At 34.5% G+C, this 16,614-nt stretch overlaps 1 protein-coding gene across 1 annotated transcript; it reads left to right on the top strand.

Moving 5' to 3' along the window:
- The first annotated feature begins 12,870 nt into the window (after nt 1-12,870).
- On the top strand, nt 12,871-15,732 carry LOC111374310. The gene is made up of 3 exons (XM_022996965.1): nt 12,871-13,731; nt 13,807-14,504; nt 15,085-15,732. The coding sequence occupies exons 2-3, from the start codon at nt 14,229-14,231 to the stop codon at nt 15,130-15,132; spliced, it is 324 nt and encodes a 107-aa protein (XP_022852733.1). The 5' UTR covers nt 12,871-13,731; nt 13,807-14,228; the 3' UTR covers nt 15,133-15,732.
- The last annotated feature ends 882 nt before the right edge of the window (nt 15,733-16,614 follow it).

A 16,614-nucleotide genomic window follows, 5' to 3' on the forward strand; every position in this document is an offset into this window, starting at 1 on the left:
ACTCAATTTTCGCAAACAATAAATTGAATGTTAAACTGAATATGACGCCGGGTAGGATAATGATTATCCTATTGGCTTATTGTAGCAGATGATTCGCAAGAAAAAAATGTTAGAAAATGCCCAAAAATTAGAGAAAATACTCTGAAATCAACTCAATATTATTAATAGTGCAGAATGATCAAAATTAACCCACAAGTCGTGTTAAATAGTTGCGAAATACGAAATTATGGAAAAATTACAAAAAATGGCAAAATCCTGAAATTATACCAGAATAAAATATTAAGTAAAAGAAGTAGGTTGCCAAAAATTTGGCTCAATTCGAGTTTTCTAACATATGGCATAAGGGAAATGAAATATTAACATAAATAGCAAAAAAATAACTTAAAATTGAATTTTGGAAAGGAAAACAGTGGATTTTGGGCTCGAAATTGACGTTGTCACGACGTGCGCGCCAAAGGGAGCTTTCCGGATTGGGGTCATAATAGCGATTCCGATAACCGTAGCCAAAGTTATGGCCAAATTACCAAATACGCGTCAAATTCCCTCAATTAAGGAAATAATTGCGATTCACTTTCCATCTTTGCGCCGATCCGCCATCTCATGGTATTTCAGCACCATCATCGTGCTATCTGACAAATCAACATCACTCGACTCGGATCTTCCTGCATCAATAGCTCCGGGTTGGAAAGAACTCGCCCTCAAGTTCACAGTAACTTCATCGAACTCCACAAAACAAGGGCTTAAGTGTTTCACATTTAAGACGTCAGAGGTCTTCAAATGACTAGGGAGGCGAAACTTGTAAGCATTATCATTGATCTTTTGAGCACTTCGCAAGGTCCAATCTTTCGCTCCTTTAGCTTATTGTATTCCCCAGCTGGAAAACGATCACGAGTTAATACTGCCCAAACAAAATCACCAACATCAAACAACACTTGGCGTCGATGACTATCTGCCCGAACTTTGTACTTAGTATTACTATCATGTATGGACAGCTTCACCTGCTCATGGATACCCCGAAGATATTCAGCCATCACATCAGCTTTGTTATTGAAGCGACCCACACGTGGAATTGGAGCCAAATCAAGTACCCCGGATAGGTTCCGACCATAGATAATTTCAAAAGGACTCAATCTGGAGGTTCTATTCCTCGATCGATTATAAGCGAACTCTGCTTGAGGTAATGCCAAATCTCACTGCTTCAGTTTAGTCCCTGCCAAGAATGTCAAAAGATTTCCCAAACTCTGATTCACCATCTCAGTTTGGCCATCTGTTTGGGGATGGTATGCACTGCTAAAATTCAACTTCGTCCCAAGTTTTCCCAACAAACTCCTCTAGAAATGACTCATAAACTTAGTGTCACGGTCAGAAGTAATTGACTGTGGAACACCATGTAAACTCGCAATCTCTCTGAAATAAAGATGAGCAATCCGAGTAGCATCCATTGTCTTTCGGCAAGCCACAAAATAAGCCATCTTTGAAAATCTGTCAACCACAACAAGAATGGAATCCATCGCCCGTTGTGTACGAGGTAAGCCCAAGACAAAATCCATACTGACATCAAACCAAGGAGCTTCAGGTACGGGTAATGGTGTGTACAATCCAGCATTAGTAAGAGCCCCTTTAGATCGTTGACATACATAACACCGCTCCACATAATGCGCCACATCACTGCTCAACTTGGGCCAGTAATAATCAGAAGAGACCAATGCCAATGTCTTGTCTCGCCCAAAATCTCCTTCGTTATGAAGTTCACTAATAATCTGCTGTCTTAGCGAACAATCCGGAATGCATAACTGCAATCCACGAAATGGGTAACCATTATGTAAAATAAAATCATATCGGTGGTTATCAGTTACCTCTAGAATTATCTTCCCAAATGAAGGATCTGCAGCATACATATCAGGAAATGCCTCAAATTTGACAATCTTGGTGCTCATGGTGGTGAGGAGTAATGTACGACGGCTCAATGCATCTGCTAGTCGATTCAAACTCCATGCTTGATGCCTTAGTGTGAAAGTAAACTCCTGCAAGTACGCCACCCACTTTGCATGTCGCCTACTCAGCTTGTGCTGACCATTGATGTACTTTAAGGCCTCATGATCAGTAACAAGGATAAACTCCCTCTATACCAGGTAATGGCGCCATTGTTTCAGAGTCTGAACTATGGCATAGAACTCTAGGTCATAAGTGAAATAATTTGTCTTTGATCCAGATAGCTTCTCACTAAAAAAGGCTACTGACGCCTCTCTTGACTTAGAACACCACAATCCCAACTCCAGACGCATCACAGTTTACCTCGAACACCTTTTCAAAATCTGAAAGTGCCAAGACTAGGGCCTCCGTCATCTTCTGGTTAACCAACTGAAAGCTAGCCTCTGCCTCCTCGAACCACTAAAAATCACGCCCTTTAAGGTACTCTGTGATAGGAGCAATCAAGGTACTGAAGTTTCTGATGAACCGACGATAGAAGGATGCCAATCCATGGAAACTCCTGATATCGTGCAAAGTTTTTGGCTTGGGCCAATTCAAAACTGCCTCAATTTTGGATTGATCTGCATGAACACCATCAGTAGACCCAACAAAACCCAAAAAAGTTACAGAAGTTGTGAAGAAAAAACACTTATTCTGATTGATGAATAAGCGCTCCGTTCTCATTACATCAAAGACAGGACGAAGATGATTAAAATGTGACTCCCATGTCGGACTATAAATAAGTATGTCGTCAAAATAGACTACCACAAATTTCCCCATGAAAGGCCATAAAACCTGATGCATAAACCTCATAAAAGTACTGGGTGCGTTGGATAGTTTAAAGGGTATGACCATCCACTCATACAATCCATGCTATGTCTTGAATGCGGTCTTCCACTCATCTCCAGGCCTGATTCTAATCTGGTGGTATCCACTTTTAAGGTTGATTTTTGAGAAGACCTTAGAACCGGACAATTGATCCAACATGTCGTCCAAGCGGGGAATTGGAAACCTGTACTTCACTGTAATCCCGTTAATTGCCCTACTGTCAACACACATACGCCACGAACCATCTTTCTTTGGCACTAGTAGAGTCGGAACTGCACAAGGATTCATACTCTCACGAATGTAGCCCCTTTCCAATAATTCTACCACCTGTCACTGCAACTCTTCAGCTTCCTTGGGACTGAGGCAATATGCTGGTCGGTTTGGTAGACTCGACCCCGGAATAAGGTCGATCTGATGTTGCATATCCCTCATAGGTAGTAATCCTGGAGGAAGATCCTCCAGCATCAAGTCAAAAAACTCCATCAGTAGTTGTTGCACTTCTGCTGGTAATTTCGAATCCACATTCGCTGCACTATTTTCACGAGGCATTAAAGTATAAAATATTTTTTCACGCCCAACCTCAACCAAGAACATGGACATAGAAAGTAGATTGGTGTTATTAACTACCAGGGCAGGGATGTTTTCTTCCCTACGAGGCGCCTAAACAATTCTCTTCCCTTTGATGCTAAGAGAATAAGTATTCTTCCGCCCATCATGGATAACACTGCGATCATACTGTCAAAGTCGTCACAACAAAATATGACACGCGTCCATTGATACCACATCACACCAAGCATTATCAAAATATTTTTTTCCAATCGAAAAAGACACTAAGCACCGTTTTTAAGAAAAAAGACGAGTTATACGCATTTTTGAACACACACGTTTGATATACGTTTAATTATTTTCGATATTCATTTAAATCATTCGATGTGTCTATGATATAATTTTTGAAATGAGCTTTGAGAGAATATAAAATATTTATAGATTCGACTACCGAACAATCGTCGATGAATTTTTAAAGTTAGCTTGTTATCGAAATTTTTAATTTTTTAAATGATGTCTCCTTTTATACTAAAAATAATTTAAAAGTTTATCAGGAAATTTTCTAAACCACATAAAAAATTTATCAGATTATTTACAAAATTAATTTTGTAGTAGTAGTGATATATTAATTAAGTTGAAAAATTAAAATAGGGTTGAAGGATAAAATGGAAAAATGAAAATATTTCACAAATGAACAGTATTAACCTAATCATTCTTACAGTGTAGGAATAGAGAAAAGTAGGAAAAATAAATACAAAAACCACTGAATTGCAGCAATTTTTTACTTTCTGAACAAACTTTGATGAAAATACCATGATATCCTTAAATTTTTAAAATTTTACACCATCACAAGGATATTTTGGACATTTCAAACAATTTTTGACTGACAACTGCAGATGTGGGGCCTAGTAAACTTGTGCAAGGGTAAAAAATTCTACATAACTTTGGTTGGAATGACTATACCCAAGTCTTGTGTTGTTTTCTTTGAGGAAAGAGGGATTACTAAAATATTTGAGGATAAAATGGGAAAGTAAAATATGTCCTGAATGAATAGTAACTGGCATATTCACTCTTTTATAGTAGTAGTGATGTTTATTTATGAAATAAGGCGGTGCATAAAAAAATAAAAAATAAAAATTCTAATGATGGGTTTAGTATGAGTTTTGAGACCAATGTAAATTTGTTAAAATACTAGATAATAACTAGAAACATTAAGCCCTCGTTAGGCCCCCATTTTCTAAAAATAAAAATGGGTGAAATAGTATTTTTTTTTTTAAAGAAGGAAATTTTTTTGATTTACGTGTAATATTATTTTATGGAAGATTGTGTAGTTGAAAATAGAAGAGAGAAAAATGGAACGTAATATAATAAAATTTAATGGGGGCCAAACGGGGGCTAAGTGATGTATATTTTATTTATGTAATTGATATTCGATTAATGTTGTTTATTAGTCACCAAAATGGCCAAATATTATGGTATTTCAAACACTAAATTACATAATTTATTTGTCAATTACTTCTGATAGTTTGATGCTTATAAATGAAGATCACGTTATGATTATTATTGTCAAAAGCATATTAGCATTCATAGATTATAAAATTGTTATGAATCGTCCAAAGGTTAATAAGTTAATTTTATTAATCTCGAACATGATCGGGTTAATTAATATACTTAGTCAGATGTGTTTGTGTATCCAAAGATAACAATTTTTTTTATTAGAGTATATTTAATTATCAACTAAGTGAAATTAAATTAGTATCATTATGTTTATTATAATGGTATAACGTAGTGTCACCAAAGGGGAACTACGGTATACATTTAATGTTATTAGAATCTAAACTAAGTGTTTAAGTCAAAAATCAAAACATTAATGTTAGAGCATTTTATATTTTGTAGTATCCATTCTCGTTTCTCTGCATTCGCATGTTTCATTTGTACCATTGTTCAATGAGCTCAATTTCTCTGACTAGTGTGAACAAGTCCAATTCAACTTAGGTGTTTTAAACTTAGACTTGACACTTCAAGTTGCGAAATCTACTGATCTCAATAATGGGAGCAGTGTTGATGTAAGGTTTTTCCATAAAGCTTGGGAAAAATGTAACAAATTAAGCCTAATGTTTATGCGGATGGCTTTATCAAAGAATATCAAGTTCACTATCCCTAAAACTGAGATTGCTAAGAAATATATGAAGTTTGTGGAAAAACGTTCCCAAACAACTAACAAGTCGCTTGCTGGCACACGAATGAGTTCCTTAACCACCATGAAATTTGATGGTTCTCGTACCATGCATGAGCATGTTACTGAAATGAGTAACATTGCAGTAAGACTTAAGACTCTTGGGATGAATGTGGATGAGAACTTTCTGGTAAAATTTATCATCAACTCTTTGCCTCCCGAGTACGGTCCATTCCATATGAACTATAATACCTTAAAGGATAAATAGAATGTGAATGAATTGCATAGTATACTTGTGCAAGAGGAGACGAGGCTTAAGAATCAAGGAACTCATTCAATTCATTTCATAAGTCATTAAGGAGCTGAAAAGAAATATAAGGAAAGGTCTGAAAGGGCATTAAGCAATGACCGTTAAAGATAAATGAATCTTCTGCTCAAATCCACAATAGGCCATGAATCCAAATGAAAAGTTTGTTCTCATGGGAAATCGAGTCAAAGCTCCAGTTGAAGCCATTCAAACCTATTGTTTGATTTTAGATGCTGGACATAATTTAGATTTATTTCAAACTCTTCATGTACCTTCTATTTCTTGCAATCTAATTTCCTTATCGAAACTTAATTTTGCTGGATATTTCTGTAATGATAGAAATGGATGTTTAAGTTTGTTTAAACAAAATTATCTTATTGGTTTCACTATTCTTTGTAATGGTTTATATAAATTAAAGCTCGACAACTTTCTTGTCGAGATTCTTTTAACCTTGCATCATAATGTCGATACTAAACATGGTTTCTTGAATGAACGATCTGCTAACTTGTGGCATAAGCGTTTGGGTCACATATTCAAGGAAATGATAGAAATATTAGTAAAGATTGAAATCTTTCCTGACTTAGATTTTAGTGATCTTGAAAATTGTGTGGATTGTATTAAGAGTAAACAAACCAAATATATAAAGAAAGGAGCCATAAGAAGCATACGGTTTCTCGAGATAATACACACCGATATATGTGGGCATTTGGATGATCCATCCTTTAGTAGAGAAAAGTATTTTATCACCCTTTATTAATGACTTTTCACGTTATTGTTATGTATATTTGTTGTATGAAAAGTCTCAAGCTTTATTTTTCTTTAGAAATCTTTGTCAATGAAGTTGAACAGCAATTAGACAAAAAATTGAAAATTATTAAATCTGATAGAGGTGGTGAATATTATGGAAGGTATGATGAAACTAGACAATACCTTAATCCATTTGCTAAATTTCTTCAAAGACATGGCATATATTTTCAATACATTATGCTAGGCACACCACAACAAAATGGTGTAGTGGTAAGGCGTAATCACACTCTAATAGAAATAGTTAGGTGTATGTTAAGCAATTCTTCTTTATTTATTTTTTTTTGGATGTTTATACTAAAGACTACTATGCATTTGCAAAATAGGGTTCCTAGTAAGGCAGTTCCAAAAACTCTTTTGAATTGTGGGTTGTAAGAAAACCCAATTTAAGATAATTACATGTTTGAGGTTGCTCGGCAGAAACAAGAATTTATAATTCACATGAAAAGAAATTGGACTAAAAAACAGTCAATGGGGTTTTCATTGGTTATCCAGAAAAATCAAAGGGTTATAGATTTGCAAAACAAGGTTCTTAGCAAAGTAGTTCCACATTAAAGACTACTATAGATTTGCAAAACAGGGTTCCTAGTAAGGCAGATCCAAAAAATCCTTTGAATTGTGGTTTGGAAGAAAACCCAATTTAAGGTAATTACATGTCTGGGGTTGCCTAGCAGAAACAAGAATTTATAATCCACATGAAAAGAAATTGGACTAAAAAACAATTAGTGGGTTTTTTTGTTGGTTATCCAGAAAAATATAGATTTTATTATCTTGACTATAGTACTAGAATTGTTGAACCTAAAAATGTTAGGTTAATTGAGAATGGTAAAGCTAGTGAGAAATTGGAACCACGAAATGTGGAAATACAAGAAGTTAGAATTTATGTTTCTCTATCCTCAACTTCTTCAAATATTGTTATTCCTCAAATTGTTGAACAGTATGACAATTTGTCAAAACAAAAAATAAATGATCAAATATCTCACAATGAAGTTATTATTAATGAATATGCATTAAATGAACCACAATAAATAGCATTAAGAAGATCACAAAGATAACATGGACCTTTTATTTCTGAAGATTATGTGGTTTACCTGTAAGAGTTTGAATTTGACTTGGGAATTGTTGATGATGATCTAGTTTCATTTTTATAGGCCATTGAGAGTGCTAATTCTGATAAGATGTTAGATGCTATAAAAGATGAGTTGAAATCTATGAAGCATAATAAAGTTTAGGATCTCGTTGAATTACCTGAATCATGTAAAAGAGTTGGTTGTGGATGGGTCTTTAAGACCAAGCGCGACTCTAATGATAATATCGAATGATGCGAAGCTGGATTTGCCTAGGAGATATTTTTGCCAGTCTCCAAGAAAGACTCATTCGAAATTATAATGGCCTAAGTAACTCATTATGACTTAGAGCTCCATGAAATGGATGTGAAAATCGCCTTTCTAAATGGAAATTTAGATGAAAAGTTTATATGGATCAGGCTTAAGGTTTTTTTAGTTAAAAGAAAGGGTTATAGATTTTATTACCTTGACCATAGTACTAGAATTGTTGAAACTAGAAATGTTAGGTTAATTGAGAATGGTAAAGCTTTTGTTGTCGAAATGCTGGGCAGGCATGAAAATAACCCAAGACTTGATCATCGAAAAGTTGCAAAGAAAGTATTGATATACTTACAAGGAACAGACCACATACTCATTTATAGGAGATCTGATAAGTTGGAGGTCATTAGGTATTCAAATTTGGACTTTGCTGGATGTGTGGATATTAGAAAGTTCACATTTGGTTATTTATTCCTCTTGGCTGGAGGGGCTATATCATGGAAAGTGTGAAAGCAGTCAGTTATTGTTGCATTCATTATGGAAGTTGAGTTTGTGGCACGCTTTGAGACCACAGTTCAAGGAAATTGGCTGAGGAACTTTATTTCAGAGCTTGAAATTGTCAACAGTATTGCCTTCATTGTGACAATTCTATAGCGATCTTCTTTTCAAAGAACGACAAGTACTCTAAAGGTGCGAAGCACATAGAATTGAAGTACTTTGTCGTTAAAGAAGAAGTTTAAAAATAGAAGGTGACAATCGAGCATATTAGCACCAATCTTATAATTGTAAATCTACTAATGAAAGGATTTCCACCAAAGACAATTAATGAACATTTCGAAAGAATGGACATTATTGGAAATGATCATTAACATTATCATGTAATTTATGTTGTTTATGTATTGACACTTTGAGCTCATTCATGTATTTTTTTTAACAAAATATTATTCATGTTATAATAGTTGGTGTTTGTACATGAAGGGATTATATGAATGCTAATATGGATAGTCTTTTCGAAGAAATTATTGTAATACAATTATCGAACTTGTCATTAATATTTTGCTAGGTAGAGACTAGAGACTAATATTGTAGTAATTGGAAGGAACTATGTTGAAATAATGGTGTACAACTGCCATGTCTCTTATTAGTCTTCATTTAAGGATGACATATCAAGTGACCAATGTATAAAGGATTTTAGCTTATAATATACACATTATGTTATAAATCACATAGCAATTTATTATTACACAGGCCAAATGGGAGAATGTAAAGCCAATTAATTTTGTGGCCCATGTAATATTATTAGAGAATTAATAAAAGTGGTTTATTTATTGCTAAAATCCTATTAGCCTATTGAGAAGTGGCAATCTTATAACTCTCAAATTTTGATGGAAAGTGAGCAATTATTTCAATGGCCCACAAAACTACTTGTCTCTACCTATAAACGTGAACGAAACCCATCAAACAATACATTTAATTACAGTGAGGAAAAGTGAAAGAACGGTTTCTTGTTTCTCTTATTTTGTAGGTCTAGATGTCCAATTAATTGTAATGGATCAAGGTCTGTTTCTTAATAAATTAACTAATATGTGAAAATCATGGAATTCTAAGAACTTGGTACTAGGGTTTAATTGCTTACAATGTTGACCCCGATTTTTGCAATGGTAACGTAGACAACAAATATCGGGCTCAGTCATGCCTATGCGAGCAATTTTCGGCACGTTTCAATCGGAATAACCAATCGGCTGATCTTTGACGACAACAGACGTGGGATGTGCTCAATCATAGGAGACGAAAAATGTTCGAGTACCGATGATATGGTCGAAAATAATTACCAATGGACCAATAATAACAAGCAATCTCACCAAAGTAGAAATGGCTCAAACCTAAGTAAATAAAATGTGCAAATAAGAGCAATTTTAATGAGAATTCTTGCATATAAAGTGATGTATTTTCTCTCTCCTTCAAAATGCTACAAGAGTAAATATTTATAGTGCTCCCGTTAGCGGGGTAACTGTTGGATCAGAATCATGTGACCTCATCTTGTTGACCAAAACCTTACACCACCGTGCCTAATATTAAATACATTGATAAGAGGTTAGTCGTTCTATACTCTAAGCTAACATTAATTAATACAAACGTTATATAAATCAATCCTACAGATACTCTGCAGATCAGTTTTAAAGGCAGCAAGTGCTTTGACTTTGGGAGAGAACTTTGGATGTGTTGTGGGTCAGTTAGAAGAGAGAGTGCCTCGGTTCAAGGGGCTTCGGACGAGGATAATACTTCGGCTTAAAAACATTTTTGATCCTGTTGACTTTCAGTTGTCCGAATATAGTACCTCCATGTGGCATTGACATGGCCTTCCATAAGAGCCTCAGACATGAGGCATAACAAGTAACATTCAATGATGGTGTCCATATAGCCAATTCTGTTGATGAATCATCATTCTCACCCTGGATTCCCACCTTCCGCTTCGACAAAGATAGTAGCCACAGACTTTGCCACCATTTGTATTTGTTGCTGCTAATGCAACACCCTTTGTTGGAACCTTCGGGACAACGTAAAGCCACATGTACCTGACATTGCTCAAATTCAAGTTAATCAAGTTTTATATCTATATGTATGAGTATATATGTATATCGTTGTGTAATTAAAGTTATAGAATCGATAAAGTGATTGAATACAGTAACTTCACTAAAATGAAACTAAATTTAGACTATTAATGGGGTTGTTTTGCATAGAGGTGACTGAGGCCTGCGCCTTTAAGCCTAACATTAGAGGATCTAAGAATTTAGCATATTTCATTCAATCATACTTTTTTAGGAAAAATTCATATATGCCTAACAAAAATATACTAATTCATTTTATGCTATTGAACCCAATTAAGAACCAAAAATACTACAAAACTCCTTTCGAATTCCAAAAGTATTGTACAATGCACTTTCCTTTTCCTAACTGAAGAAATCAAAGGCATTCAAATCGGGTGGCCTCAATTCATATGGCTGAAATTATGGATATTTTTAAAACTCAAAATCACATTGCTTGCTACAAAGATATTCAAATGTGAGAATAGATGACTCATCACTGGTGGATTGTTTCGTTAATAGGTGAATTGGTTGAAACATCTTTTAGAAAAAAATCTTCAAAATGACTACAAGTAACTGTTTTACAGTAATACAAAACACCATAAATTATTCACTATAGAAAAACTCACATCCTCCATTCATTATTGTATGAAGATAGCATGATTGTAACAACATGGTGATATGTGTGTGTGTGTGTGTATTTCGAATCGCAGGGTAAGGGTATTTACAAGGCGGGCAACAATTTTGGTATTAAATACAACCAGTGAAAAATATGGATTTTTCATGTTTCGAATTGTAAAACTTATAGCCCCCTCACTGAGATAGGGGTTGTGCCATTTTTTTATTGCCCCTGGCCGATGTGAGGGAGCTGTGTGCACACAGCACGACTCGAAAAATATAGCAAAAACAAGAAAGCTCACTCTCAGGATGCTCGTCCTAATTTCTGTAATCAGAATATCAAGTTATCCCGGAAAATCTTAGGCTATCTCTAGCGCTATACCAAATTTTACACTAAATCTTACACCAAACTAAAATTCATCTCCAACCATTACATCAAATGAATAATGTTTAACTATTTTCTTCCTTTTTTTATTCTTTATAATTTATTTATTTGACATATTACTTATTTCATTATTTTATAAATATATAAATTACTAAATAAATCATTACGTTAAATTACGAAAAAGATTAAATTCATTAATAAATATAAAAATCGTATGTATTACGTAAAATAATTTCTTTCTGTATGTCGTTGTTTACTTTCTTTATGTATTACGAAATAATTATGTTAAATATTTTCTTTATGTGTTACAAAATAATTACGTTAAATAATTTCTTTATAATGTATCGTTTTGTTTAAATAAAATTAGATTATCGTATGTATGTCGTTATTTAATATATTTTGTGTTAACTTTAATAAATCATCGTGTTTGTTATATTTTAAATTTTTTTCTTCTTTTAATTATTTTATTAATTATTATTTTTTAAATTTAAAATTTATTTTAAACGTAAATAATAATATTAATATTAATAATAATAAAATTTATTGTATTAAAAAATATATAGCACAAATAACATAAATACCATTAACAATTTTATTTGAGAAAGGATAAAAAAGGGCAAAAGAGACTTTATACTCGCCACGAGCCCGAGCCGAGCTCGTGGATTAAGGAGCACCACCCCTAGGCATATACCCGCTCTTATTTTCCCCAACTAATATAGCCCTTGTTTGATTTTCATTACATTACATTCTATTTTTCTCTCTCCTATTTTCAACCACACAATCTTCCATAAAATAATATTACACGTAAATCGAAAATTTTTCTTTCTTTTTCAACCACTCATTTTTCAAAAAACACCATTCTATACATTAAATTTTCCCCGTAATGGGGGCCAAACAGGGGCATAATATACAAGGTGGGTATTCCTCATTTATGCTCTAAGGCACAAAATATTTTGAGGGTTGATACGGAATTGCTGTCCATTCGTGTAACTTTGATGATTTTTTAACATTACATGTTCCGATTGCCTCTGTCTTTCTATTTCCTTTTTGTCTGAGATGGTACATGATCGATTATATTATTTGTGAGATACGGTTGTTCTATAATTTCCTTTGCTTTCTGCGTACTTGTTTTTAATTGTAAATAGGAAAATATTGGTTGGAGCATGCGAGATTGAATTGAATATCACATTTTTTTATGAACCTAGAGATAGATATTATGCATTTAATCTGTATTTTGTATTTTTGATTGGTGGAAATCTGCTTGCTTTTTCATTTTTTCTTTTTCTATTTCTTTTTTTTTTCTTTTTTTTCTTCTTTTTCTTTTGTGAATTCTCATGTACGAATTACTCGTTCATGAAAAAGATAGTAAACTTAAGATTTAGGTATAAATGTGAGGACAAGTTAATGGTACTGTTATACTGTTGAAGCACTGGTTAATTGCTTTATAAGCTTTAAAATTGATGTGAAAGGCTGGCATGAATGTTTAATGAGCTAATCCCAAAACTTTTAGTTTGAGTCTTGCTCGAGCTTGATCATCTTTGTACGCCTATATATTTCTCGTTCATTAGCCTATAAAGTTGAGCTTTACAAACTGAAGAGCGCTAAAACATGTTCAAAGTTGGCTTGTTTAACTAGTGAACTGCTCTTAACAAGCTTTTACTAAGAGATCTCTATGGGATCTTCTAGTATCTCGGTTCATTTTCTATCTCTACTTATGAATGTTGAATGTGAAATTGAGACCACAATTTGGTTGCATAATTATTTCTTGATGTTGGTTAGTACGAAACCTAAGGATGATTTATCAAATACATAGTTCTTGTCTAAATTGCTCGCTAACTGTTAAAATAGGCATTGAAAACCCGTGGTGGTAATGATCGCCTAAGGATAATTTGGATGCCAAAAATGGATCATTATGTCATTGATCCTATGATGGAGCAAGTTGGTAAAGGATATAGGACGGCTGAATGATTGTGGAAACATATAACTGCTATGTTTAATGCTGAGTTCAGTTTCCAATACCAAAATGAATAAATAAAAAATAAAGATTGATGTTTCAAAATGGATACAAGATGCTGAGGAGTCTACGCAAGGCTATAAACAATTTCCTTGACAATGAAGGTTTAAAATGGGATGAATCGAGGCAATTGGTGACCGCAGATAATGAAGTTTGGGATAACTATATTAAGGTGCTATTCTCCAAATGTTTATAACTTTGAAAGGATTGTCGTTGCACTTCTAGAGGTTTACAATTTTATTTTCAGGCACATCGCATGCTCAATCATACAGAGTAAAGATGACACCATGTGATCATGATTTCTGTGGAACGTATAAAAATGCAACCTTTGGAGGCAAAGACACCATTTCCGTGAAAATTTGATGATTGTAATGACAAAGTGTCACGGTCTGATACTTATAGCTTGTCAGAAGGTGTGAAATATCCTCAACCAAATCTAGATGATGAGAAGCCAAAATGCAAATTGTTGGAATGTTCACCACATTTAGGTGAGGATGTAATTGGGCCAGGCTTTGTTAGTGATGCGGCTGCCGTATCTCTTCTTGATATTAGGATTGATGAAGATTATGGAATCCCTGTGACAAAAGGAATTTTTGACAATACACAACAGTTTCCGTCTGACATGGGTCTACAATAGGTGCTCGTTCAGGGACTTATTGGCAGCCTCCAATGGATCGTTATTTTCTTGATATTTTGCTAGATCAAGTGAAGAAAGGAAACCAGATTGATGGCCTACTCAGAAAACAAGCTTGGGCTGAGATGATTTCACTTTTTAATGCTAAATTTGGATTCTTGTACAAAGTTGGCATCCTCAAAAACCAATATAAAACTCTGAGAAGGCAGTATAATGTTAGAAAGAACCTTCTGGAGCTGGATGGATTTGCTTGGGATAATGCACGGCAAATGTTGACTGCTGATGACTGCATCTGGCAGGATCATATCAAGGTGCATATTCTATCCAATTATAATCCTCATAAACTAATAACAGATGTCAAAATTCATTACTAGTTTGCAATAGATCCATAACTTGTTCCACTGCCATTCAATGACAATAAATTTTTAATTAAAAACAGAATAAGAAAATATTATTGATTTCAGTTGAATGGAATGACTGTTTTCTGATGGCCTGCACATATAAAATAGATGCATTTGTAACAGCTCATTTAAATTGTTTCAGAACATAGTTTCTTGGCAGCACAATACATTACAACATTGATACCGTCTATACTTTCGAGATCTGAGAAATGAGGCCTAAATCTGATTGCTTAATATATTCAAATCTCATCAGAATTTTTCAACTGCAGTCTAAGCACTATGTTGAATTATTTATTAAATTTTAATTTCATGATGCTTTTCTGCAATGCCTGAATACACACTTGATGCACGTATTTTGTTATTTTTCCCTTCTTCATGGTAATTTGAATGATTCATTGATCTCATACCACTTCATATGATTTCTCTATTATGAATATTACCTAGTTTCATTGAAAAATACTATTGAAAATGCAATTGTGATGAAATGCAGGCACATACGGATGCTAGGCAATACATGACCAGACCCGTGCCGTACTAAAAACATTGGTGTTTGATATGGAGAGATTTAAATAGTGACATAAAGGACAGTATGTCAGGCCATAATTTGGAGATCCAAGATGAAGTCTCTGAATTCAAATTTGTCCAACCATTAAGGTTTTGCCAATCTCCAGAGACGTCAGGATCCACTGTCACTATACAATAATGCTATAACTAATCAGTTGACCAAACGCCAGTTGGAAAATCCATTATCCATCCATCTCAGGAACTTCCAAGAGAGCACGGAGCAAAGCTGAGGGTGTGGTTCATGCTGTTCGCAAAAGGGTAACTGTAGTTTCATCATTGGCAGATAAGAGAAAAGAATATGAGAATTTGAACTCGGTTCCTATAGAAAATGTGAGAAGCGATACAGGCTTTACCTGATATGGATGAAGACCTTGTGTTGGATGCTTGTGATTTTCTGGAGGATGAAATGAAAGTGGAAACATTTTTGGCATTGGATGTGAAGCTTCGAAAGAAGTGATTAATTAGGATCACAATAAATGTTTGAATATGTTCCTTAGCTTGTGATTTTTTAATTCCACCTGTTTCGCGCGGGATAGTCGCTAACAATTAAAAGGGATCAGACGATTGTGTAAGGAACAAACCTCTTGAGACAAAGTCCCAAAAAGGGGTGTTCTTTTATTGACGATGACTTTACAATTGGAAATTAAAAACAAAATGCCTCCAAGGGGCGCAAGCACACGAGTTACTGAAAAAAGTGTTTAAGTCTAAACTAAGAAAATTAAAATTACATGTTCTCTGTTCGAGAGTTTTTGATTCGGTCATTTGCTCTATGTCTTTTCTCCTTTTTATACTCCATGGATGATCTTTTTGTGATCAACCATCTAAAAACTGCTTGATCGTTCTACAACTGTCCACTTTCCTCGTAATGGCCAGCTTGTCATGAAAACTGCCTTTTTTAACTACTGCCATTACTCTTCGTCGTTCAACCGTTTTCGATTGAATTCCTTGAATCGTGGAACGTGATAGGGCTGCTTTAATAACTGCTTTGATAACTGCACTTTTTGATAACCACAACGCTTTATGTTTACTGAGACCTTGGGCAACTTGAAGGTTTGGGCGAGAATAGAGTAACAGCTCTAGGCGATTGCATGGCACTCCATTCGCTCAGATTCTGGGCGACTTGCAAACTTGGGCGATGGTGTTACCGCGTTCTTGGTCCTCCCTATTTGGGCCTTCATCTTGAATTGTTTGATTGGGTTTCATTCTTTGGGCTATTTGATTTGGAGATCCTCCAATTGGACTTCATTCCTTGGGCCGTTCGATTTGGGCTGAATTTTTATATGTCAACAATTACCCCCAATATGGCAAAATTAATAATAATTATTAAATTTTGCCATATTCACTTTGTGTTTCCAGCAACATTCGAGATTTCCAAGAATTTCAATCATTGTTTTCTTCCATGCACTTTTTGATAATGCTAGGATTTCTAATTTGTTAGAAATCTCTATTCGCTCCC

This window comes from Olea europaea, unplaced genomic scaffold (assembly GCF_002742605.1).
Source record: "Olea europaea var. sylvestris unplaced genomic scaffold, O_europaea_v1 scaffold1235, whole genome shotgun sequence".
Taxonomy (NCBI): domain Eukaryota; kingdom Viridiplantae; phylum Streptophyta; class Magnoliopsida; order Lamiales; family Oleaceae; genus Olea; species Olea europaea.